Genomic DNA, 25,868 nt, shown 5'->3' on the forward strand with positions numbered 1-25,868 from the left:
AAGAAATTGTTTTATTATCTCTGACTCAACTCTTTGTGTTTTTACATATTTAACCTATATGTACAAGTATTTATGGAGTACCTAGCTTGAATAAAAAACACCATTCTCCTATAAGAATATTTATTTATTTTTATATACTATGTTATTAGAGAGTTACAGAGTGTGGATAACAGGGGAAGACTCCCTGTCTCTTTTAGAAAAAATGACATAATTTGGGACTAGAGGATAAAAATTAAAAGAGCAATCTGTCCTGGGGGCTGGAGAAAGTGAAAACAGAACCCACACAAACCAAAGATTGGCCTGAGATCTAGAGGAGGATAAAGGGACTCCGATTATGTGACCGAGCAGAACTGAAATCACAGCTTCTCAGGGTTGTAAAACATTTCAAAGTCATCTAGGGTGACTATCTAGCCAATATTAATATATCCTATGCAACATTCCTTCCAAGGGTTTGTCCGACCTGTGTGTGATCCTTTAGTGGTAGGGGAACTACACCTCTCTGGCAAATCATACCATGTTTAGAGACCTCTTTGAAAACACAATTTCAAAGGTGATACTAATCCAAAATACCTCCCTCTGGCTCCTATTGAACATTCTCCTTCCACTCCCTTGGGGGCTGTCCTCACTCTAATTCACCTTCCTCATGACATCACTTCCAATAACATCTTCAGTAACAATACCCCCAGCCAAGTCTTCTCTCCTCCAGGCTGTGTACTGAGGGACCTCCCAGCTGCACCTCACATGCCCTAGTTTCCAGCACTGTTAGGATAGGCTCTCTCCTTTAGATAGGATCTACTCTGTTTTTTCATAGACACAAACTAAAAGAACTGAACGGAGACATGCTGGTCCCCAGAGACTAGACAGATCCTGGACATGGAAAAAGAAAAGCAGGGAAAATGTCTATAGAATGGCATCTTCCCTGCTTAATGGACCAATGATCACGTCTGTGTGAATATCATCCTCATTGGTTGCAGTAAGAATTCCTGTGACGTGGAACTCACTGTGCCCCAGTGCTATGTGCTCTTCTTCTAGTCACTGGTGAGGAGGCTTAAGGCCACTCCATCCACTGGAAGCTGAGTGGAGCAGAGCTCATCTAGGCCCTCTGAGTCCTCTCCCCACCTCTTTATCCCTGAAAAACAGAACTTGGAAACCTCTCATAGTCTCCGAAAGCCATGAGATGTGCAAGTTAATTGACTTTTTCAAATAAGAGTTTATTTGTGTATTTTAGGGGAAAATGATAAGCCAGAATGCCGCAACTTGAATTTGGGCTCTGCCATCTACTAGCTTTGTGACCTTGAGTAAATTATATGACCTCTGTGCCTTAGTTTTCCAATTTATAAATAAGGATAACCTATTACATAGGGCTCTCCCGAGGAGTAAATACATGTTAAGTATTTAAAGCAGTGCCCAGAACAGAGTAAATCCTCAAAAAAAAATTGTTATTTTTATCAAGATTTCTATCATAACTGTTTTGTAATACTTTTATCAGTCACAATGTAAATGTTATAGAATGTCTAATCAAATGTTATCGAAGTCATAAAATTTATTTTACAACTTTGTTTCCGTAACAGTATTATAACATAAGTATAACAATGGAGAGTCCTAAAACTAAGGATTGAATGACAAAAGTAAACTGTAGGGGGCGCTAACATCAAAAAGCATCATTTTTCAGTTCTGTAAGGAGCATGTTGTTCAGAAGTATGACATGCATTTCAGGATTTTGATCAAAACCTACACATTTCAAATTTGTTGTTTACAATATAGAGTTAATAATGTGTCATAACCATATTGTTGCTGTTTTGCTGTGAATGCTCAATTCAGTAAACGTCTATTAAGGTTACTATTTAAAGCACTGGGTGGAGGGGATTCTAATAGAATCCATTCAAAGATACTTTAATGGTGTCTGCATTAAGGTACTGACTTATAACAGGTAGGATTAACACCTTGGGGGAAAGGATAAAAGAAAGCTATGGGAACGGAGAATATGGGATAGATAACTTTGATTTAGGAGACTGGGAAATTAGCTCAGGTTAAATGGCATTTGAAATAGACTATAAAGAATTGGTAAAGATTTTTGCAGCTATTATACCATGTGTCGCTGTTTGAGGGGCTGTTCCGTACTGACGTGATGAAAGCTGAGGTTTATAAACATGTCTCTGTCCGTATAGTGTAGAATAGATTAAAGTGTGGAAATAGAGACTGGTAGACATTCCAAGGGGGCCATGAGAAAGTAAATCAGATAAATAGAAGGAAAGATTAAAAGAAAGGAATAGAGTAGGAGAGGAAATCCACAGGTTAAGAAGAGGGAGGAATTGAAGATGACAGTAAATATCCTAGACAGTGGTGATGCCACTAAATATAATGCAAAACACGAAGAAAGAACATATGGGAGAAATAAAACCATGAGTTTCAGTTTGATTATCTGATGGAAACACATCCATGACGATTATAAGCAGCCAACAGCAGAAAATGCAAATCTGGAGCTTAAGAAGGATGCGGGTTTTATAATCACCTGCGTATAGAAGGAGCCGAAACTATGGATAATAATGTATTAGTGAAGGCAGAGAAAATACAAAATAAAAGTTCACATCTCAGTGAATGCTCACATTTTGGGAGGAAGAGGAAAGGAGGAATAAAGGGCAGAGATGTGGTCAGAGTTAGAAAAAGAACCTAGAAAAAGCAGTATCCAAAAAATCAAGGGGAGAGAGAATTCTAGAAGGAGGATGTTGTCAGTAGGGTCACATGCTGTAGGGGAAGTAGGAAAAATGTAAACCGCAAGGAACGTGGGGTCACTGATGACTCTCTGGGCAGCACTCTGATTAACATGGTTGGAGCAGAAGCTGGAAGGTAAAAAAATTAAACAGTTGCAGGAGAAGATGGGATAGTAAATTTTAAATGTGTAGTTTTTTGTCCTTTGCCAAAATGTTCCTTCTACTCAATTTCCATTAAAAAAAAAATACATTAACTTTGTTCACATGTGAAATCCTTTCTTTTCTGAAGGAAAAATTATTTTAGCGCTCTTCTGCTAAAATATTTATTCCTTTATCCCTTAATTTATTTTGTCAGAACTCTCTGACTCTTCATCTGCCAAGCAGGGAATAAAGTCACTTACATGACAAAAGTATAAAAAAATAATTTTTGCTTGCCACTTGATTTATTATAAAATATACCATTTTCAGGGGTGTTTGGATCAGGGAGAATGGACTTGTTTTTATTAGAATACAAAGAAAACCCCAGTAATTACAGATCCAATATCCTTCTTGCCTCCTTTGTTTTTAATAGGTGAATAAGGTTTTTCTTCTAAAATTTTCCTAGGATCAAACCTCTGTGCGTAACTGATAGATATTAAGTCATAGAAATAAACAGTGAGAAGGTCAATCCTTTTGAATGGTCAACAGGTTTGTTGACCATTGTAGGAAAGGAATAAAAGTTAAGTTGTAGCTGTGATTCTTCCTGCTCTGTTTATTCTAGTAATAAAGTTACAATTTGGAGGGTATATATTACTCCAGTGAATTCTAATGGATTTGTGAGAAATTTAACTCAAGTCTAAATGTAGTTTACGTGAGTGAAGTGTCAGGAATCAGAAGAAGCCAGTGACCATTTAAAAATTTTGAAGAACACCCAAAATTTGAAGTAGTAGTCAGCCTTTTTGAAGCACTGAATCACTTAAACATGTTGTTTTTCCTTAAATCTCAGTCACAGAAATCAAAAAGATACTTGTAAAGATGTATCTGCTTCATTAAGAAGCTCGAGAATTATAATTTGCTCTCTTTTAAGTATTTTTTCAGTTAGATATTATTAGAATTACACATTTCATCCAGAATATTTATTGCTTTACTCCTTTAGTTTTGGTGCCCATGACAAAGTCTGAGAGCTGATGTGAGAAAAGTATTCTCCCAGGAGCAGCTGCATCTCCATTGCAAAATCTTGAGGAAACTGTCATGGGTGGCTTTGGAGTTGCCTCTGGGTGTATAAGGGTCATGAACTGATGGGCTGGGCACCCTTCTTGTACTTTTCTTGAAGATTACCCTTTTCATCTAATAACTTTGTACATTTCCACCCTTTGTGAATTAAGTACAAATTAAACCTTCCTTCAGAGAAATTCCTTTTGGAGATCCATTCCCGGAGGAACAATGTCCTATTTCCTTTACCTATCATAAATTGACCTCTACACTACAAGCTTAGAAGTGCCCATCTCCCATTAAGCAAGTAATTAGTGGTGCATTAAGATTTTTGTCTGAATCCAAAGTAGAATGTATGGGCTGTTTGCGGCTGGGTTGAAAACACACATTGTTTTGTATGCAGGTACCTAAGTCCTTTCATTGTGAATAGGACCCAGAGTGATTAAACAAGCACTCTTAATATGTTAATTTATAATTTTAATTATAACAATCTTGTATATATAGTCATCAGTGAATACTAATATAAATATTTTTCTATCTTTTTATTCATAATGCATAAACCAATCATCCAGTTACTTCTCTGAGGTTGCCTGTTTTTGTTTCATAATACAATCTTTGTTCTTAGTTATGAATGCATTTTGTTCGTTCCTGTCTTGAATAATCCCTCATTAAGCTAGTCACTTTCTGCTCCATGCTAAAAAGGAAAAATTATCATGCAAATGTGGCATGCCATATTAAAAAGCACATTACCAACCACTTTTGTTGCTGTCCTTCAATTAGTTTCCCTTCTTTGAATTTAATTCCATTTGTTGTTAAACTACTGACTTGATGTATGGACTCATGAATCTCAGGCTGCTGCCAGGAAAGTGGGGAAAAAAAAAAAATCAAAGCCTCTTGGAAGAGCTGCAGAGGCGAGCTGAAATGAATTTGCTTCACCTTTGACAGGAACACTTGAACAGCAGCGAAATTCTCTGCGGATTCAACTTGGCTAATTATCCAATTATTTATTTCAAGAATAAAGGCACTGTTTTACAATTAGAGCAGTGTAAGTCAATCTGAGAAATTTGGTAATGACAGATGACTTAAGTCACTTCTAAGATAAACAGTATCTGTGCACACTTGTCTCACCCAGTCTTTTCAGGCAGCAGTTCTCACGTCTTAGCATCAGGGAAATCCTGAGTACGCGGAAGGGTTGGTTTTGTTTGTTTTGCTCTTTCGACAACAGAAATTATTTTGCCCTTCTAACCACCGTGTCAAATTTCCGTGGCTCTCAGGCAATGTTGAAGTTGTATTTCTCTTGATTAAAAGCTTTTGGTTCAAAGCAATACTTTTTAATTGCCTAATGATATAAGTCAGTTCTTAGGAAAGAACCGCACATTTAGGAGTTCATTTGCAATATAACTGAAAAATTCATTGCATGGCAGTAAAACAATTTACTGTTAATTACAAGGAGAAGAATTTGCTGTAGCATGCTCACAGATTGCCATGAATCATGCAGCACTCCTAGAGATTTATAACAGATGTGTAAGTGGGATGAATTAGCAGGGTTTAATAACAGAGACACAAATCATGCAGACTTCAAGGAGCTTTAATTGATATACTAGAATGTGACGGGCATGAATCACTCAGCCATTCAACAGCACAGTAACATATGGTCAGCTCAATATGCTGCATCTGAAATCGGTTGGTGAGTCGTTGGTTGTCCCATATGGTGGAAGCAATATATTTTTCATGATTCAAAAAAAATATATCCTTGTTTTTAAAGAAATATGATGCCAAAGCATGTTTGTTATTGAACTTGAATGCCAAACTGAGGTTTTTTATAATGATTTTGACATGGCAGCTTCCCCAAATATAGAGCGGCTACTACTTGTAATACCAGATCGTTGGAGACGTTATGAGAACCAGATTGGTGCTTGTTGGCAGGCTTGATCCACAGCAAGGCCTACAGAAGAGCTCAGCTGACGAGAGCTGCAATTGTTAGGGAAATCCTTCAGACTCCGATAAAACAAACCAAATGAAAAGGATGATGCCAGTTTCAGAGAAGTTCAGGAATGCCCAGATTTGCAAAGAGAATAGAGTGAATTGAATGAGAGACCCTTACTTAGCAGGGTAGGAAAGTGGCTGTGATAGCACCATGACCCCAATTGTAACAATTGGACACAACATTTTAAAAATCAACCTCTTAATTAAAGGTTCAGTCCTTCAGGAGCATTCTAAAAGAAATCATGGCGGACCAGTGCATCAGTGGTAGCACCAATCCCATGTTATTCCTGAAGGATTATTTCAGCGTAGGAAAACAGGTAATCCTGGTGCAGACCAATATCTGGTAGCATGCAACATCTTTGTATGGAAACTGGGATCTGGCAGCTTTCGACAAAGCTTTTGTGGCATTAGTAAACCTGACAGACTTGAAAAAGGAATATTGCAGCCTTAGAACTGTGGCTGCCAGAATTTAATGTCAACAATTAAAATTTATTTTGATCCTTACCTACTGTTTATTACTGTTTGTATACACAACAGACCTTACTAATACAGAGATGCACTATTAGATGGAATTACCATCTGTTCAGAGTGAAATGCTGGCATCTGTCTTAGATGCTAAAACTAAAATGATATTATTTCTAACAAAACAAAATTAACTGCTTTTTACTCACCCACTTTAATGTTGAATGTGTGATGCACCCAAGGTAAAGGCTTGTTGATACACTATGTAATGACCTCTGTTGCCAGGTCTGTATTTAGATATGTGACTTTCACGGGGCCTCTGTTGACCTTTTTGGCATGGCAGAAATGGCATGCAGAAATCACACTTTTTAAAGCACCATTTTAGTTTTCCGATGTATTAACTATAGTAAGGCATTAAAACAACACAATTAAAATGTGTAAGAATTGAACTAGAAAGACTATTGTGTGCAAAATATTTTGATAGATGTGCCCTAAATAAATGCAAGGGGAAAAAATTAAATAGACAAAAATTCATCGGAACAGAGTTGCCGTACACCCACAGCTTTAGGAAAAAATAAACTGTTATCTTCTCTGTTGGACTATTTCTAATTTTCTCCTACACTGACATGTAGGAAAGATTTATATTCAGCATCCCCTCCTTTATTTTAAGCCTAAGTATCCTATGAAAAAAGATCTCTAACTCGTAGAAGTTAGAGAATTTGGAGTATCAAGGACAATGGTAGTTTCCATACTGATGTTGGATCCATGATGCTACTTTCTGAGAAGCCCGACTTCAGTTCTATATATCACAAAATAATAAATTCTGTCACACCAACGTTTAATGCACGTACACAGTGCATTAACTGTAACTGTAGTACATTTATTTGTGCTAGAGGAGACTTGAAAATGATTAAAAAATCAATACTTTTCTGTCAGAGAAGCAAGTGTTACCATGCATTTAAGTAGTTAATTGCATAAGCCCCATAAAAGCTTCAAGTTTGGGTAGCAAGGATGCCATAATTACAGTCCAAGCAACTACCTTTTATTGACGGGAGACTTTAGGGAACAGTACGTGCTGTCACTGCTGCTGCCGTATGTACAGTTCAGAAATCATGGATCCTCACACTTTTTATGTGTTGGACGTGAGGTGCGTGCAAATTATTGATGATCACCTGCATGACAGCTGGTTAAGGTAGTGTTTATTCATCAAGGAGGTGATTCCCCTTAAATTCTCTAAAAGCACTGCTTTCTGGCCTTGTTTATATCATAGAACACACAGAAAAATCATAACATGTATCTGCCGCGCTGAGGTAAAGAACAAGATGGCTCAGAGCTGTGGGAGCTAAGCTGGCTGGCTTCCTGGAGGGCTGAGGGGATCTATGTATCCAGCACCCCTTCTTGGTTTACTGTGGAGAGGAGCTGCTTGGAAATGTTCAACCAGAATTTTGAAACTGGAAGAGACCCTAGGCATAATCGGGTCTGTCGTGCTCTTCAATAAATGAGGTATTACCCAGCAATTCTACCCCTGGGTACATATCTGGAAAAAATGAAAACACTAATTTGAAAAGATCCATTGACCCCAGTGTTCATAGCAGCATTATTACAGTTGCCAAGATATGGAAGCAACCTAAGTGCCCATCAGCAGATGAATGGGTAAAGAAGATGTGGTATATATATACACAGTGGAATATTACTCAGCCATAAAAAAGAATGAAATTTGGCCATTTGCAACAACATGGATAGACTTGGAAGGTATTTCCTAAGTGAAATAAGACAGACAGTATGATATCACTTGTATGTGGAATCTAAAAAATGCAACAAACTAGTGAATGTGTCAACAAAAAAGAAGCAGCCTCACGGCTATAGAGAACAAACTAGTGGTTACCAGCGGGGAGAGGGAAGGGGGGAGGGGCGATATAGGGGTAAGGGATTAAGAGGTACAAACTATTATGTATAAAATAAGCTACAAGGGTATATTGTACAATGCAGGGAATATAGCCAATATCTTATAGTAACCATAACTGGAGCATAACCTCTAAAAATGGTGAATCACTCTATTGTACACCTGTAATTTATATAATATTGTACACCAACTATACTTAAATAAAATTTTTTTTTCCAAAAAATAAATGAATGAATGAGACACTGGAGAACAGAGAGGCCAAATAATGGACTAGCCAATGTTCTATAAGTAGGGTCCTAAAGAAGCAGTCTAGAACCTAAGTTTTCTCCTTTCCAGATCAGTTCCACTATATATCTTCTCTCTTGAAGGGGACTAGTAGACAAAGAAGAAAATGGGAAAATTGATGTTGTTCTTTCCTCAGTCAGAGAATAGACAGTCAACAAGGAAGCACTGAGAAGTCTCTGAGAGTCTGAGGGGAGAATCCTCTCCTCTTCTGGACCCTGAATGGAGAGCACTTGCCAACTGGGAAATCATGGCTACGTGACCAACCCGGACTTCATGTTTGAGTCCTAGTTCCAGTGCCCTTTCACAGGTGTTCGGGCCTAGCAGCATTTGGCAAATCATGTTTCCTGTGACAGTTTGCATCTCTGGGAGAAAGTCAGGATCATTTTCCACTGACAAGATGCCTGAGGATGTCTCATATTAGTCTTTCCCCCGTCACACCCCTGAAATAAGGAAGCACTGCTTGTTCCTAGATTGCCGTCTTCCTAATAGTTGATGATGCTTTACGATATTGACACAGCCATACAGTCTTCATGGACAACAAACTCTTCCTTGAAAACACAGATTTGATTTTAAAGACCTGTCAGCAAGCACTTCTGCTCATTTAGTCTCCAGTTCTCATCCTGAGATGGTCAAACTCCACACTACGTAAATTTTGCAAGTGTAAATTTATGCATTATGATATGCTATTAATCAGATTACAAAGTAATAAATGCTGCATAAAGAAGAATGTATATTACAGAGTGTTTTATAAAAGAATGCTTGTAAATAGAAGAGAGAGACTAGAAATTGGATGACAGAGCTAATGCAAAAAAATACAAGAGCACCGTAATTTTATTCCAAGTAGAAACAGACTCTGTATGTTGTTAGTCTTTGAAATGATGGATATTGAAGATCCATTTTATACTTTATGCTTATAAGAGGATTTTCTAAGTAAACACAGATAGATTCTGAATGTGGATGAATTGAATCATTTTATAATATGTAATGTGAAAGATGCTTTATTGACTAGTAATAATAGTGCCTTGTATTTGTATAGAAATTTGCTTTGTAAAACCTAGCGCAATTATATTGTTTTTAAAAGCAGTTATTTTCAAAGTGTCCCACTGAAAATTTATCCTCATGTCGGATGGGAAAACTGAAGCATATAGGTTTGAAGTGATTTTTGTAAAATCATACAGAATTGGATAAAAAGTGAAAATTATCTCTCTAAAAGTCGGCAGAGACTTTCACATTATTCCATATTGTCTCTTAATTTACTGTTTTGTGATGAACAAATTTATACCTATAATCCCTTCACTTTGATGATCTGAGCCATAATCTTTAATTCACCTGTCTCTTAGTGAGTCTGTGTTTGTGTGTATGTGTTTAATAGTTCAGGAGTATCTGTTTTTCTTATCATTATTCTACTTGTGAATGTATGTGAGACCAGTCTCATTTAGTTGATTGAAAGTTCCCCTCTGGTCTTAGGGGAACTCTGAAGATAATGACTGAGTAGGTACTCACCCTTTCAAGTGGGCTGGGTTGACTCGCAAGTGAAACTGTAACAGACCAGCTAAGAGTTGTTTTTTTTTTTTTAAGCAAGTGAATAAAATACACACGCACAAACACACACACATATATATACTCTAGTTTCACTCATTCTCTGTGGTTGACTTCCTAAGAATGGTGTAATTGCTCAGCAGAGCAATTCCCCTGTGAATCTACAAATGCTCCACTACTTGTTAGAGTTTAGATAGTCAACATTAATTTTAGTGGATTCTCAATGCATAAGTGTCCTTATTGATTATAATCATTTTGTCATATTTTAAAAATTGCATGCTCTCACTTAGTAGACATTAAATCAAACAAAACAAACAAACAAAAAAACCTATTGAGTTGCTGGAATTCCTTTTATTTTGTTTTGTTTGACTCTGAAATTATATTCCTGACTAAGAAGTGATTGTCGATGATATATCAATGGGGAAAGGATTCTGAATACAATAGTGGTACAAATCTTCATTATCCCCATCCATCTGGGTGATTGGAGTAAAGTAAGAGAGTATCAGATGTCGAACAAATGCGACCTTGAGAAAGTAGCTGCTTTTAAATAAGAATAAATTTGTTTTCTACATCTGTGACTCTATTTCTGTTTTGTAAACAAGTTCATTTGTGTAATTTTTAAAGATTCCACATACAAGCGATATCATATGCTATTTGGATATCACTGGAATAGATGGTATTCTTCAAACTAAAAAGTTCAAGTCTTTGTGTGCCAGATCACTAGGGAATCTTAAGTGGAATACAGGAAAGTAACAGGAAAGCTCAAAATTCCTATTGTCTGCTCCTAAGTAGAAAATTTTAAACAAATGAAAAAGATATAATCGGTCCTCCATTACTTGCTTCTCTGACCCCAAGACTCAGAAATCTTTGACAGTCCTCCTTCCCCAGTTAAGCTAATAGCCAGTGATGGCTTCCTGAAATTTTACAAAGATGGAACTCCAACTCTGGAGATGAGCTTAGTGGGAGAAGAAATTTCTGCATGGCTTAGCTTTTTATTTTGTTTTGGATTATTTTGAAGAGGGATCATAGCTTGTAGAATGGAATCTTTGAGAACCCAGCATTTAGCTAATTTTTGGCAAAGAATACTAAAGGAAATCATGCATAAAATTTACAGATCTGTATATATAAGAATAGCACATGGCTCACACTGGCGGAAGATGAACAGATTTGTTAATTATCTTTTTAGTTGATCAACTTTTTGCTCACTGCCCCCTCTTCTTTACTAAAAATGAAAATAGAATCACAATGAATTGTTTCTCTTTGGAAAGCTGGCCAAGCTTTCTAGAAAGTAACAAATGGTCATTGTTCAAAGCTGATTTAAGGTGAATTGCCTTTCTTGGTTTAAGAATATTAGTTTTTGTATTCACACCATTTTATCTTACATTTACTGAAACAGGCAAAAGCTTGTGTCTGCACAAGGCTGTGTTAACACAGCTGTAAGTTAAGATCCACAGCCTTAGTCTGGGTCCTCAATAAATAGACTTGGCGATTATGACATGTGTTCCTTTCTTCACTTTCTCCCCTCAAACCCAGCTGACACACTTCGAGTGGATACGAATCTCATCCTACAAACTCAACTGCTTAAGAAAATGAAAATCGAAACAGGTCTTCATTTTCAACAACTCAGTTGTTAATCTGATCTGTTTCCAGTAGGTTTTAGGGGAAGTCTCAGAGCTGTCACTTCTGGGGTTTCCCAGGAGGCTCCAAAGAAATGCCAGTGTCCGTGGACCCCAAGGCACGCCGTGGCCCCAGTGTGCTTGTGAGCCCTGGGCCCTCACTGCCCAAGGCTCAGGCCACTGCTGGGAGTGCTGTGGTCACTCCACGGCCCCCGAGGCTGCCTGAGTCTGTTGTGCTCCGACAGGAGTTTGCAAACTGCTGAGATCACAGGCTTGTTCTTTCCTGTGGATGCTTTGTTTGGCTTTCAGAGTGGTGCTTGTTTTATTGTTTGTTTTAATTTAGGCCAGTAGCTAAGATTTAAAAATCAGAAAATTACACATAAAATGACTTTTTTTTTTTTTAACAAAATAAAAGATTTGACAACATTGGGTTGTCATTCCTGAATCATCTGTGGGCTGGCGCGAATTAGTGACTGTTCACCCCCTGCCGTCCACCGGTTTTTCTCAAACCCCACACTTTCTCTTGTCTCCCTGACTAGCCCATTTCAACCATTTCCTTTTCCTGCTTGGCTCCTGTGAATTGCAGCCCTGACTCGATACCATGTTAAGACAAGGGACTCCGTCCTTTGTGGTCAGTAGCCACTAGCTTGGTGGTCACCGGCTGCAGGATTCACAAGGGATCTTGTAGCTCCTGGGTAGGGCAGGGGTATTCTCTAGAAAATGGAGAAGCCATGAGCCATTAGGGACCAACAGGCACAGAAGCTAGAGCAGTGAAGCATCTGCTTGGTAAAGGGAATCTGGGTGGTGCGCCAACAGACTATAATATATAGTATCTGTCAGGTGGCAAGAAAGAATAGAGAAATTATTTGTAAGAAAAAACTTTGTTTAATGATAAAAGCGTATTCATTAGCCATTTAAATTTTGTTTAGTATTTAATTAAACATTTTTTTTTAAATTTAATTAAACATTTAATATTAACTCTGTGTTTTCAGTTCCTAGACCATAGAAATACTGGAGGCCATAATTGATTTGATTTTGAGTGTAATGTACACAGGTGCATGTGAACATATGTGTGCATATCTGTATCTAGAGATAGGAGCCAAATTCTTGAACGTAACAAGAGTTTTCTAATATTTAGCACCAGCCCAACTGAGGCCACCTCTGGTTGAAGGAATCAACAGTACAACCATCCATCTTAGGTGGCAGGCACCTGAAGAACAAAATGGACCCTCTCCTACATATCAGCTGGAAAGGAGAGAGGCAGCTCTACCAGCTCCGAGGGCCACAATGATGAAAGGAACTCGTTTCATAGGAAATGGATATTATAAATTTCCCAGCTCCACTCACCCAGTCAATACAGACTTTACTGGTAAGTGTGCCTGATATCACTTCCTTTACGGGGCACTAAGCCCTGGGGTGTTTTTAATGCTTTTGATATGTCTTTACAATGAATTTTTACTACACCTGTTTATAGAGATACTAATGTAGCCCTTTTATAACTTTAGCTTGATTGTGTCGACATATTTATCTTTTCAGTATTCTGACAAAAAAAGTGGGGTAAGTGGAGGAAAGAAAAGAAAAAGATATATATAATAGATGTGAAAGGCAGTGGTGTTTTTTTTTTTTTTTCTTTTGCCCACACTGCATGGCGTGCGGGATCTTAGTTCCCGACCAGGGATCAAACTCATGCCCCCTGCAGTGGAAGCACAGAGTCTGAACCACTGGACCACAAGGGAAGTCCCTGAAAAGGCAGTCTTATTGGATCAAAGTATGTGCTGGAAATGTCTCTTGGACACTATTAACTAGAACGTGTTCCTCAGATTATTCCTCACTTCCTTTGTGGAAAAGAGTTCTGTGGGCAAATGAGTTTGAGAAATGCCCCCATGCTATTGGAGATTCTCAGTACACATCAGCTTATTCCAGTCTCTGAAAAGAATTATAAGAAAGCTATTTAACTTTGTTTAACTACTCCTAACACTTATTTGATGCAACTTCTTTCTTTTTAAAGTGTAACAACTGTTAATACCCCATGTTCTATGGAGAGCATTATGGGAAAAAGTAATTTCAGGGAAAGCATACCTTCTATGGGTCAGGAGTAGAGTAAGGCAAGTGAGGCACAAAAGTTAAAGGCACCAAAAACTCAGTAATCCATGTAAATACTATTTTAATACAATATTTTTAAAATAAAAATCAATGCAAAAAGATCCCCAGTAAAATATAAAAATTTTAAATAAAGACAGGATCCAATCCTCACTGTGTGAGCCGATCTCACGTCTCACTCAACTTCTGGTCTGACTGGTATTACAATATTCTGGAAGTCCAGTTATCTCTATGAATTACAGTTTCTAAAAGCACTATTTCACTACAGACATAGAAAACTCTAATTATTCATGATACATACTTTATTTCCCATTAAAAAAATTTTTTAAGTATATAATATGTGTTACTCTGTAAACTCATAATGATATTAATTTAATCCATGAGAGAGTCATTTTGGAGCAAATAGCTAGTCTTTCCAATGCTGCATATGTTGAGGACAATGAAATGGAATTTGAACCATGAAACGTGGCTCACATATTTTATTTTTACTTAAAATGGTAAATAGTTTGCTTTTAAGTGAGGCTGGCTGCTGACGTATGTTTGTAATGAGTCATGATTATGTTCTAGCTGCGATATATTAAGATTAATGCGTGCTTAACCACTGGACTAGTATATCCAACTCCTCACTGAGTATTAGAAATTCAACCATTGAGCTCCCCTAAAACGCTCAACTTCTGCTTAATATTCGTAAAAGTCAAAGAAAGGAAAGAAAAGAAAAGAAAACATAGGTATCTGGGAAAGAACCTATGGATAAAAAGTCAAAGACTTTTTCTCAAATGGAACTAGAACTGACTTCCTGGTCCAACATTTGGCTTGTGATGTGTTTCTTCGAGGAAACAGCCTTCGTTTCCATTCATCTGGGTCTCACTGCGGCAGGCACGTCAGCTCGGATTTGCTGGCTAGCGAGCAGACAGGTTTTTGATGGGATCACCTACTGTTGTTGCCGTGAAAGATAGAGTGGCCCGTCGGCTGTTAATAAATTTAGTCGTCTGCGCTGTCTCCCTAGCCGGTCTCAGACTCCGAGGTGCAAGGGCTAGGGGCAGATGCAGGGTCTGGGAAGTTTTCCAAATTCCTCTTTAAGAAAGTTAGGTCGTAAACACGGGCCTCACTAAGCAGGATCCTTCTGTCTATAACAAAGCCTCCAGCTGCACAGAAAATGTGTTTGGAGTCCACAGCATTTGAAGGACAAGACAGGGAGATCACAGTTTTGGCTTGAACGACTCCCTAGAGCTTTGGCAATTCCTGGAGAATAAGCAGTTCTTCTGCATTCAGGCATGTTCTGGGGCCTCGCTAGCTCCTTTTTTATGAGAAGCTTGGCTTACTTTCAAGTCTCTCTTAACTGTTAAAGTAACCAGGTCTCCATCAAGTTATTGGTTTGACCCTTTGGCTTACCTGGCAGATTTGGCTGGATACTTTTATTGAGCCAGGTTATGGTTTAACTAAATTTCCCCAATTAATGAACCAGGACGAGTTTACAAAACGAACTCAATCAAAAGCTTTCCTTCAGCTTGGATCTTCTTATGTAGAAAGGTAAATGTATTATTAGCATCATGCATTTGTTTTACTTGTATATTCTTTCATCCAGTCTCTCGACAGCATTGGAAGGTAGATATTTTTCCCCTCATAGAACGTGAGGAAGTGAGGGTCCAATAACTGGCTCCCTCATGGTGCCACAGCTACTGAATTTTAGAGGTGAAATGTGAATTTGGAAGCTTCTGGTTCAAAAGCTGGTGCTTTGCCACAGAGCGGGAGGGATAATTCCGTGGACAGTTGTTTGGAAGTTGTGGAATCATAAGTAACTAAAAGTAATAAATGAGGATGGAAGATGAAATAATGATCACCCAAATAAACCTTACTCAACACTGCTAAACTTTTTGGATTTGTCTTTCGGTTTTTGGCTTTTCAGGTAACAAACAGAAATAGTATTGGCATTATTTATTACTTGCATCTCCAAAGATATCTGGGGATAAGATTTTTTTTTTCCGTAGCAATTAATTCTAGAGTGTGCCTAAAGCTAGATTTTTAACATCAAACAAAATTATTTTAAATGGGCTGAAGTGCTGTGTGTCAAACAGTGCTTTCAACTCACGTTCCTATAAATTTCATGCAGTTTTTATATTCTAAGGCAAATTGAATGAGTAAATCCTGATCATCTCTAAGATGATGAATTATATTTAAAAAGTGAATAATTATAAGAAGAACTAAGATATCTTTTATTTTGATTCATTTCAGAATCTCAAACTCTAACTAAAAATGATTCCTGAAATATGAATGGTGATATCAAATGACTCAAAAACAAATATACAGTGATGTGTATTATTACACATATTTTATGTAAGGAAAAATGTGAGAGTTCACCTGTAAATGACAGGATTTGTAAATACATTCATTCCATGGTCATAGCAATATGTTGAAAGTCTAGGTATAAACTATCTCATTATTACCGTTCAAGAAAGGAATCTCTCATATAACTCCCCCCTCTTCCATATTTGCTTTAAATATTTTACCTCATATGATAGAATGAAAACAATTTAAACATATGAATATATGTCTATGTTGCTTACTGTATAAATCAGTAAGCTTAATATTATAAATGAACTCTGTGAAAATCTACTTTGGGGCCGATAAATGAACCAGATGAATCTTTTGTAGGGTCTACGTTTGATCCCTTTTCCTTTCTGATACAAGTGTTCTTTCAAAAATCTAATTTCCAGGAAGGGTGTATTATCAGTCATTTACATCATAGTGTAAATAACTCCCCCATTTCTTTATGATTAAGGGTGAGGGCTTTGGGAACAGACTAACAGGAGTTTCAGATCTATGCCCCATTATTTATTAGTTAAATGTAATTAGGCAAACCACTTAATCACTTGTGTGCCTCTGTTTCCTTTTCTTTCAAATTGGCGTAATACTATTACTTACAATATTGATATCTAGCAGGTAGGTCAGGATTAAAGGAGATAGCTCATCTAATGAACTTTGCACAGTATCTGCCACACAAATTACTTTATAGTCTTTAAACATTAGCTATCAGCTATCACTCATTGAACAAATATTTATTAAGTGCCTACTATGAGACAGGAGATTTTCTAAAAGTCTTCTGCAATTCATAAAATCAACATTCTATTAATTCATCTGCTGCTGCACATACAAGATATGTTTGCCTAAATGTTGTATCTGGGGTACGAGTAATATGCAATTTCTGTATTAAAACGTGATATTTAATTTTGTTATTGAAAACAGTTAAATTAATCTACCTAGTGTTGAGACACTAGATAAACTACTTTCCTCTGGGTCTAATCATGCTCATCTATTAAATTGAGGCTTGTACTGAATGGCCAATTCCTTTAACTTCTAAAATTCCAAATCAGTCAGCATAGGTTATTTAAGTAGCCTAAAAAATTCAAAATAGAAGTTATCACCAAGGCATCTGTGAGTTTAAAAACATTTAGATTTTTAATTGTTTTATGATTCTTTCATATAATATATTCACACTTTAAGATTTACAGAAATGTAAGCTTTCTCTCTACGAATCTGAAGAATTTATGGGGATAAGTTAACTTCTAGGGATAACTTAAGTGATATGGGGAAAATTACTCAATATAAAATGGATATTCAGTTCTTGAGTTATATCAGAGGGTGTAAAGAAGACACAAGTTCAACATAATTTCATGATCTTGAAACTAGAAAATCGTGTAAACTCTCATAATGAAATAGTCCCCTGATTACATGGGGTTAACAGTACTTTGTCCTTCCAAAACAGGAATAGCAAATAGAGCATCCCTCCCGCCTACAACAGGAAGGGGCTATCACCGTGTTTCTGGAGAGAAAAAAAAAAAAAATTTGCTTATTATTTTCAGGAATGCAGAGTAAATCCACTTACACAAAGAATTTCGCTAGTAATCAAAGGGAAACTGGTAAAAACAGCAAACTAAAATATTGCTCAGGTTGGCATTCCAAAGGTGACCCTCTCTCTCCTTGTCACTTGTTTTTCCTATTAGTGGAAAACAGGTCCATGATCATTTGGGGGAAGGTTTGACTATTGTAGTATCCAGATGCCAATCACACCAGCCTTTTAAAACTGCCTTTACTGGTGACCCTGCCCAGAAATCAGGAACTGCCTTTGCGGAGATCTTTGTAGCAACCCACTGGAGAGATGAGCACACATGTGCACCTGGATGTAATTCCCTTTTATTTGTCTTCATGAAAAATGTGATTACTGATGTTGAATATCTTGCAGATGAGAACTCTGTACACTTTCTTCATAATAATGCCGTTCAAGGACACCAAATGATTGTCTTACATTTTTGTCTCTTAGTATTTGCCTTCCCCAAAATGGCTGAACTAAAATGCCTCATGATCCAGAAATACAATTAATTACCGACCCATGAAAAGAGAAATGCAACCCCCCCAAATCAATATCTTTTAAAAGCGTATATTTTACATTTTACTGCATGATATTTATGCTTTATTATTTTTGTATTATTTTTAATGAACTGAGGCACTAAAACACTGCATTAAAGGAAAGCTGATTCTAAGCAGTTACAGTACAGGTATAAGTAGGGCAAACTCCTTCAGATACACTAATTAGTAAAAGCATATTAATTCTGACCTTCAACACCCTTGGTGTCCCACTATTTGTTTTCCTCTGACTGGGAGCAAGTAGTTTTGCCAGAAAGTACTTAAAAAAAAAAAAACACAAAAAAACCACTAAATAAAACACCAAGTCTTTTCAAAGCATATTTAAACCACAAAGTTATTTAAGCTTTGATGTTAGATTTTGGCCACAGTTATTGAAAAGCAGCTCTATGAATCAACTATATGTCCTAGCAGTTTAACAAACAGGCAATAATGATATAGAAAAACAAAGGCAAGAGTAAGAACCCGGAACTTGAGAGCAAAGTAAAGAAGTGGGTCTTGGGCAACGCCGAGGCTCCATGGGTGTTTCTGATGCAACTGAATCAGAAGAGATGTGACTGTCTGGTTGAGCTCGTCTTTATGGACTGAGAGGGACAAGGATCCAAATGCATATCTTCTTAGAATAACAGAAGTCAGACCAACCTATGATAACTAGAGATATTCAGAAGTGACTATTAAGATTGTTCAGTTTTTATTACCTTTAGTAGAGAAGTCCAAGTAAGTTCTTAGGAAATACTTTCAGATGACACTGAAGGATGGCAGAGGACCGTGCTTTTTCCCCATTCATCAACTTCATCAGAAAGGCCAATTTACAAGGGCTCCATTTGTTTTAACCTTGCATCTTTAAGGTGACTAATTTTGAAGCACATTTCTGTAATGTTGCCTTGTGTTTGGAAAGTTAATGGTCGGGTTGGTCTGGAAGTAAATTGTTTCACTTTGGAATTTTATCTCAGATTGCACAAAATAATCATTTCAACACAGGGCTTTTTCTCTCACCAAAATTTTTAGACCTTTTGGGGGGTTTGATATTGCTCAGGTGGTCAAAATGAATGCAATTGCAAATTTGCCTTTGCATGAAGAACCCTTTCCTTTTTGTAAACTTCTCACAAAGTCAATCTAGAGCAGGGGTTACAAAATTCTCCTTTAAAGGTCCAAACAGTATTTCTGACTTTATGGGCCAAGAGATCTCTGTCACAACTACTCAGCTCTGTCATGGTAGCATGAAGGCATCCATAGACAATATGTAAACAAATAAGGGTAGCCAGGTTCCAGTAAAACTTTATTTTCAAAAATGGGCAACAGACTGGTAGTTTGCCAATCCCTGGTGTAAAGTCTAGTTCTAAAAAAAAATATTAACATAATTTCATCATTAATGATACATTTTTCTTACTTCCGCCCTAATGCCAGGAAGCCTAAAGATAAGTAGAAAGGAGCTCAGATAAAATAAACAAGAGAGAAACCAACACAGCAAAGTAGGTGGTAATGCTTGATAAGTGAAAGTATCTTGAAATAGCATCTTTTCTGCTCAACAGAGCCTTAGGTAGCCAGAAAGTCAACCCAACATTGACCATGCCAATACAATAGAATAATCTTTTCCTTGAAACAAACTGTTGTTAGCTGCTAACATTCTTTTAACCAGCTTAAAGCATCTGCTTTCCCCATCTCTTTTATTACCAAATAAAGATGTATTGTTGCCTGATATACAACTGTACGTGTGTTCTCACACACTCGTGCCATACTCTCAAACACAGGCTTTCCTCCCTGTCCCTGGGTTTCCTAATAGTCTCAAATTTACCTACTGTATTTAAATTGCCCAGTATCTTTTTCTTACAATACATTGGCCATTTTGGAATCTTATTTAAGGCTTCCTTGTGAAAGAAAAATGTTTCTGTCTCTTAATGACATTCTACATCAACAAAAGACTAATTTTAGTTCTCCTTTCATCCAATTTAAATGAGTAGAAAGAGGAACTTCAAGCAGAAAAAGAATCATAATGGTCAGCAGTGATAGTGAAACTAGCACCTATGAAGCTGATTGCTTTTTGATTTAATAAAGTGAAAAATTTTGTATATATTTTCTTCGGAAAAAATAATTAAAATATTTAAAGATCTATACTTACAATTATTTTATATCAGTTAGGTTAAATATAACACCCATAAAAAAGTATTATGATTAGCTTCATAAGTCAGAAAGAGAAAGACAAATACTATATGATATCACTTATGTGCGGAATCTAAAGTATAACACAAATGAACTTATCTACGAAACAGAAACAGACTCACAGACATAGACAACAGACTTGTGGTTGCCAAGGGAGAGGGGAGTGGGGAAGGGAAGGATTGGGAGTTTGGGATCAGCAGATACGAACTATTATAGGTAGGATGGATAAACAACAAGGTCGTACTGTACAGCACAGGGAACTATATTCAATATCCTGTGATAAACCATAATGGAAAAGAATATAAAAAAGAATGTGTGTATATGTATAACTGAATCACTTTGTTATACAACAGAAATTAACACAACATTGTAAATCAACTATACATCAATTTAAGAAATTTGAAAAAAAATACACATACGTAATTTTAGGTTAAAATGTTTGGGGGAAAAAAAAAGATTAACTTCATTTCCAGTCAGATAGAAAGGATTCCAGTAATATCATTGTCAAAATTCTGGATCTTTCAAAACCGAATTCCAGTGGCCTGAAGAAATGTTTTATGAGATCATGCACTAAGAGTTCCTTTGGAGTGGGGAAATTTCAAGAAATATTATGAGGACCTTATTTAAGGTGTATACATTGTTGGAAGCTCACAAACATCGCCCTCAGGCTGGTTTGGAGTTTCAAGAAAGGAAACTCAGTTACATACATTCCCTTGACTGAGGCACAGTCTCAGTTTGGAGGTTCTTTGACCTTAAGTGCAACCTCTAAATAGGCGCAGGAGGAGGCCGAAGGGGGAAGAAACACCTGCTTAATCATTCGGGTCATTTAAGTCATTTCTGGCAGTGGTGGCCATGTCATCCCCACAAATAAAATGGACCCTAGGAGAATTTCATAAAGGAAAGATAAGGACTTATGGGAAGTTCATGAGAATGAATAATTTAATGGTCCTTCCATCCAATGAGGCAGAAAATGGGAAAAACTGTAGATGCCTCTTTCTTGGCTTCTGCATCTCTTCACATCCACCCCTTCCCCTGATGCGTTCCTTCTTCTGTGTTTACCACTGTGTTTACCAAAGTGAATATAACTGAGTACCTGAGACAGAAACCTGGGAAATGTCCTTGAATACCACTTCTCACTCCCTTCCTCACATTCCATCAATTGGTCCTCCGCTGGCCATTATGCCTCTGATACATGTCTTGGAACATCCACTGGTCCTATAGCTACTTCCTTGTCCAGGTCTATGTGGTGGGTCTCTAAATCAAAAGTTTCACTCTTTTACAGGCTATTTTTTAAACTAATAATCTTTCTTATCATGTTGCTAAAAACTTTTCAAAAGTTTCTCATAAAGCTGCCCTGCATGAAGTCTCTTCTGCTTCCCTGCTTACTGTTCAGCCTCACCTCTTCATATACCTCCTGGGTTACTCTCCAGCTCTACAGCTATCTTTCGGTCCCAGCTGCTTGAATGTACCACACTCTCTTGAATGTCCAGGTCTTTGAAGATATTGATGCCTTTCCCTGAAATGCCTCCCTTTACTTGCAAGTGCTTCTTTTTCCTGTTACCTGGCTAATTCCTACTCATCAATGAAGTGTCAACTGAGTTATTCCTTTAAATAGCCTCCCAACAACCTCTCCCAACTCCATGCCAAATCTAGATTAGTGGCCTCTCTAACTTACTACCACAGAAACCAAGAATCTCTGTTTTAACCTTTATCACATGCCATTGCAATTGCTTGTTCACTTATCTATATCCCCAAAAGGCTGAAGTTATGACTGTTTTCTTCAGTTATAACATTTGTGCCTTGCACATCATAGGACCCGTACCAGATGTTCAATAAATGTTGAATAAAGAATTCACTAAAGGAGTTAGTTGGATAGAAAATGAAAAATCCATAAGAAAGATTGCTTAGCTATGAGAATTACTTAATGATGAGATTTGCAATGCGTTAGAATACATCACAAAATGTTGAGAGCTACCTTTTTGGAAGTATTGACAGTTTAGAGTGATAACTCAATTTGTTTAGTCTCTATTGGCCTCAGATGTATAAGAAAGTATGTTTTAAGCTATATAGTATTAGAGACAAAAAAATTCTTATTAATGACCCTTAGTTGCTGGTGAAGTTACTTCTCTGTCGATTATTATAGCTAGAGTCGTTTTCTGTCCCACTGCAGCTGTCACATGGTATTGCTGGAAACAAGATGTTGCACGTGTCTTAGACACAGGATCTCCTTAGGCTTATTAAATTTTGAGGTTAATGAATATTTTGACACTTTTACCTATACATATCATTAGGGCTTATTGCGATAGGTTTAGGATGACAGTCATAATAAACATATATAGTACAATAAAAAACATTTTTAATCTTGAAAGTGCTTTATAAACAGCAGTGATCAATGCTATGGATGGATTAACAGCATCAAATTGATTGAATTCTATTTCAAGGGCAATGGAGGTATTGATGTCGACATTCTAGTTCAGAAGGAAGGCAGCAATGGCAGTGGTAGAGTGCAGGTTTTGGAGTCAGACTCCCCAAGTTTAAAATCTGTCTCCTCTACATTCTGGTGTTTAACTTTGTATGAGTCACTTCCCCGCTCTCCAGCTCAGTTTCTTCATCTCTAAAATGGATTCTTGTAAAGTTTCAGTGCAGGAATTAGCACACAATATCATAATGGTCATTATTATATATGCATTTATGGCTGACATTTTAAAATTCGGGATTTTGAATTATGTGCTGTTCCATTCATTCATATATTTTATATGCCTAAACCACATAAATCTTGATGATATTCTTTTATAACCTCTCTCTACCTCATATCCCTCTGATCATTCACTTTATTTTATTCAGTCTATGAAGTTCTGACCTTTGTGTGTGTGTGTTTTTTTTTAGTTGCCTTTCTTCTCTGTCTAGAGGCTTAGATGTTCTACCTCCCATTTCTGCATTTCTAGTGGCTACCTTTACATTTTAACATGTGCTTATAAATCTAACTCTATTTTTTATCTTTTCCTCATCATCAGTCCTCTTAAAAAAGAAGACTCTCCCAATGGTTACAGGTTTTCTCACCTACCAATCACTCCTCAATCTACATTTTTTTCTGCCCACTTCTTTCCTGTAAATGCTTCCTTCAAGATTATCAATAATTTTCAAAAGAAGAGCCCTTTCTTAATCCTCAACCTATGTGTCCTTAAGCAATAGTGTTATTATATCTTTTTAAACATACAAAGAAACTAAATATTTCTCAACAGGCTTCCCCTTCTATTTTCTGCAAATTTTTTTCAAACCTTTTGGCTCTGCTTTCTACTTCTGCCTTTAAATGGAGGGACTCAATCGTTTAGTGGGTGTATTGTGAATCTTTCTTAATTTCACCCCATTTGTCAGGTGCTATGATTGGTGTTTTAGAAAGGGTATTGAGTAAAACAGACACAGTCCCTAACCTTAGGGAGCTTGAAAGCTTGCAATGAAATCAGGCATCAAACATGCAATTAAATAATTACAAGTGATTTCTGACTCCAGCTGTGAAGTATTTCAAAAAATCCTCCTGCTGAGAAAAAAATTAAAAGTTGGATAAAAATTTCTTAAAAATATGGTAGTTTAAAGACATTACTGTGTAACTAGGAGTGCCAGGACTGGTGGGAACAAGATCACAGAAATAAGAAAAACCATTTGGGTGAGCTTTTTATTTATCTTTGCATTTGCCTTCTGTTTTATTTCCTATATCCTATATTGCAGTCTTAGGGGCAGAGGGGAAACATGGCTTGAAAGGCAAAAAAATTAGAGTTCAGGGCCTACCAAGGAGGAGGGGCCCTGGTAAATATGCCAGGCGTTCAGCTGAAACTCTAGCGGTGAGAGCAAATGAGAAATAGAGCAGTCATCCCAAAGCAGGAAGTAAATCCTCAACCCATCTCAACTGCTGGTGGAGTAAAAGTTGTCTGTCTGCCAGAATAATTTAAATATTTGCTGCAAGAAGATAACATCAACAAGAGTCTACATTTTTTTAATACACGATGTTTGCTATTCAATCCAAAATTACCAGAAATACCAAAAAATAGGATCTAATAAATACAAAAATATAGATCTTCAAGTAATCTAGACATGTTGGAAATATATATATATATAATATCCAGACACAGACTTTAAAATAACTGTGATTAATATTGTGAATAAAATAAATGAAAAGATGCAGAATTTAAACAGAGAATTGGAATGTATTAGAACAGGAGTTCTAGAATTAAAATAATAGCTAAATTAGGATCTAAGTAGATAGAATTTCAATTCCATCCCTGTAGGAGTAAATGGTAGTAGGCTAATCTTAAGCTATGAATGTTTGAATGCATATATAAAAAAAAAAAAAAAAAAAAAAGGAAGAGTTAGAAATCAAGTATCTAAGCTTCTAACTCAAGGAGAAACCAGAAAAAAAATAGCAAATAAAACCCTCCAAACTTGAAAGAAGGAAGTAATACAAATCAAAGCAAAAATTAATGAAATAGAAAATGAAAAAATTAATGAAGAAAGTAAATAAGGCCAAAATATCTCTGTAATTTACCACATTAACCTAATAAAGATGAACTCTTCTAAATTATCCTTATGGATTCAATAAATATATTTGATAAAATTCTCAGCAAACTAAGAATGAAATATCCTGGTAAATATATTTTTATAAAAGACTACTGATAGCAAAATATTGAATGTTTTCTCCCAGATGTCAGGAATAGGATGAAGAAGTCCACTATCACCACTTTTATTCAACATTGTATTGGAAGTACTAGCAGAGCAATGTAGCAAAAAATAAATATATTAAGAATGTCAAAGAAGAAGTAAACTGTCTTTATTTGCAGATGTGATGATTATATATATAGAAGAATCAAAATAATATATAAGCTATCCAATTTAATAAGTGAATTTAGCAAAGATGTTGGGTAGAGATCAATATGCCTAAATCAAATGTTTCTATTGAATAGCAAAAAGCAAGTGGAAAAGGAAAAAAAATTTAAGTAGCACTTATACCAAAATTTATAGAAGATTTAGAAACAAATCTAGTAAAAAAAATAAAATAAAATACAAGACCTCTACACTGAGAACTATAAAGTATTACTGTGAGAAATTAGAGAAGACCTAAATAAATGAAGAGATATTCATGTTCATGGATTTGAAGACTTAATGTCATTAAATAACAAGTCTTTCTAATTTTATCTGTATAATCCATGTAGTTCCAGTCATAATCTCAGGATTTTGCTGGAAATTGACAAGCTAACTCTAAAATTTATATGGAAAAGGACAGGACTTAGAGTAGCCAAGGCTATACTGAAGAAGGACAAAGCTGGATGATTTACACTATGACATATCAAAACTATCTGTAAAGCTACAGTAGGTAAGGCAGTATAACACTGGCACAAGCATAAACAAAAATAGACTAATGATATACTGCCACATAGATATTCTAAATAAATGCATATATATGTGTACCAAAAAGCATGTGCAAGGTTGTTCTTAGGAACTTTG

The 25,868-nt window shown here is 36.5% G+C and overlaps 1 protein-coding gene across 2 annotated transcripts in view; it reads left to right on the forward strand.

The window, feature by feature from the left end:
* Positions 1 to 25,868, forward strand: part of USH2A (usherin) — an 816,496-nt gene that overhangs the window by 223,356 nt on the left and 567,272 nt on the right. For both annotated transcript variants that reach the window (XM_036853226.1, XM_036853215.1), the window contains exon 20: positions 12,832 to 13,062. In XM_036853226.1, the coding sequence (XP_036709121.1) occupies positions 12,832 to 13,062 (231 nt within the window). The remainder of the gene's footprint in view (positions 1 to 12,831; positions 13,063 to 25,868) is intronic.

Source organism: Balaenoptera musculus, chromosome 1, assembly GCF_009873245.2.
Source record: "Balaenoptera musculus isolate JJ_BM4_2016_0621 chromosome 1, mBalMus1.pri.v3, whole genome shotgun sequence".
NCBI lineage: Eukaryota > Metazoa > Chordata > Mammalia > Artiodactyla > Balaenopteridae > Balaenoptera > Balaenoptera musculus.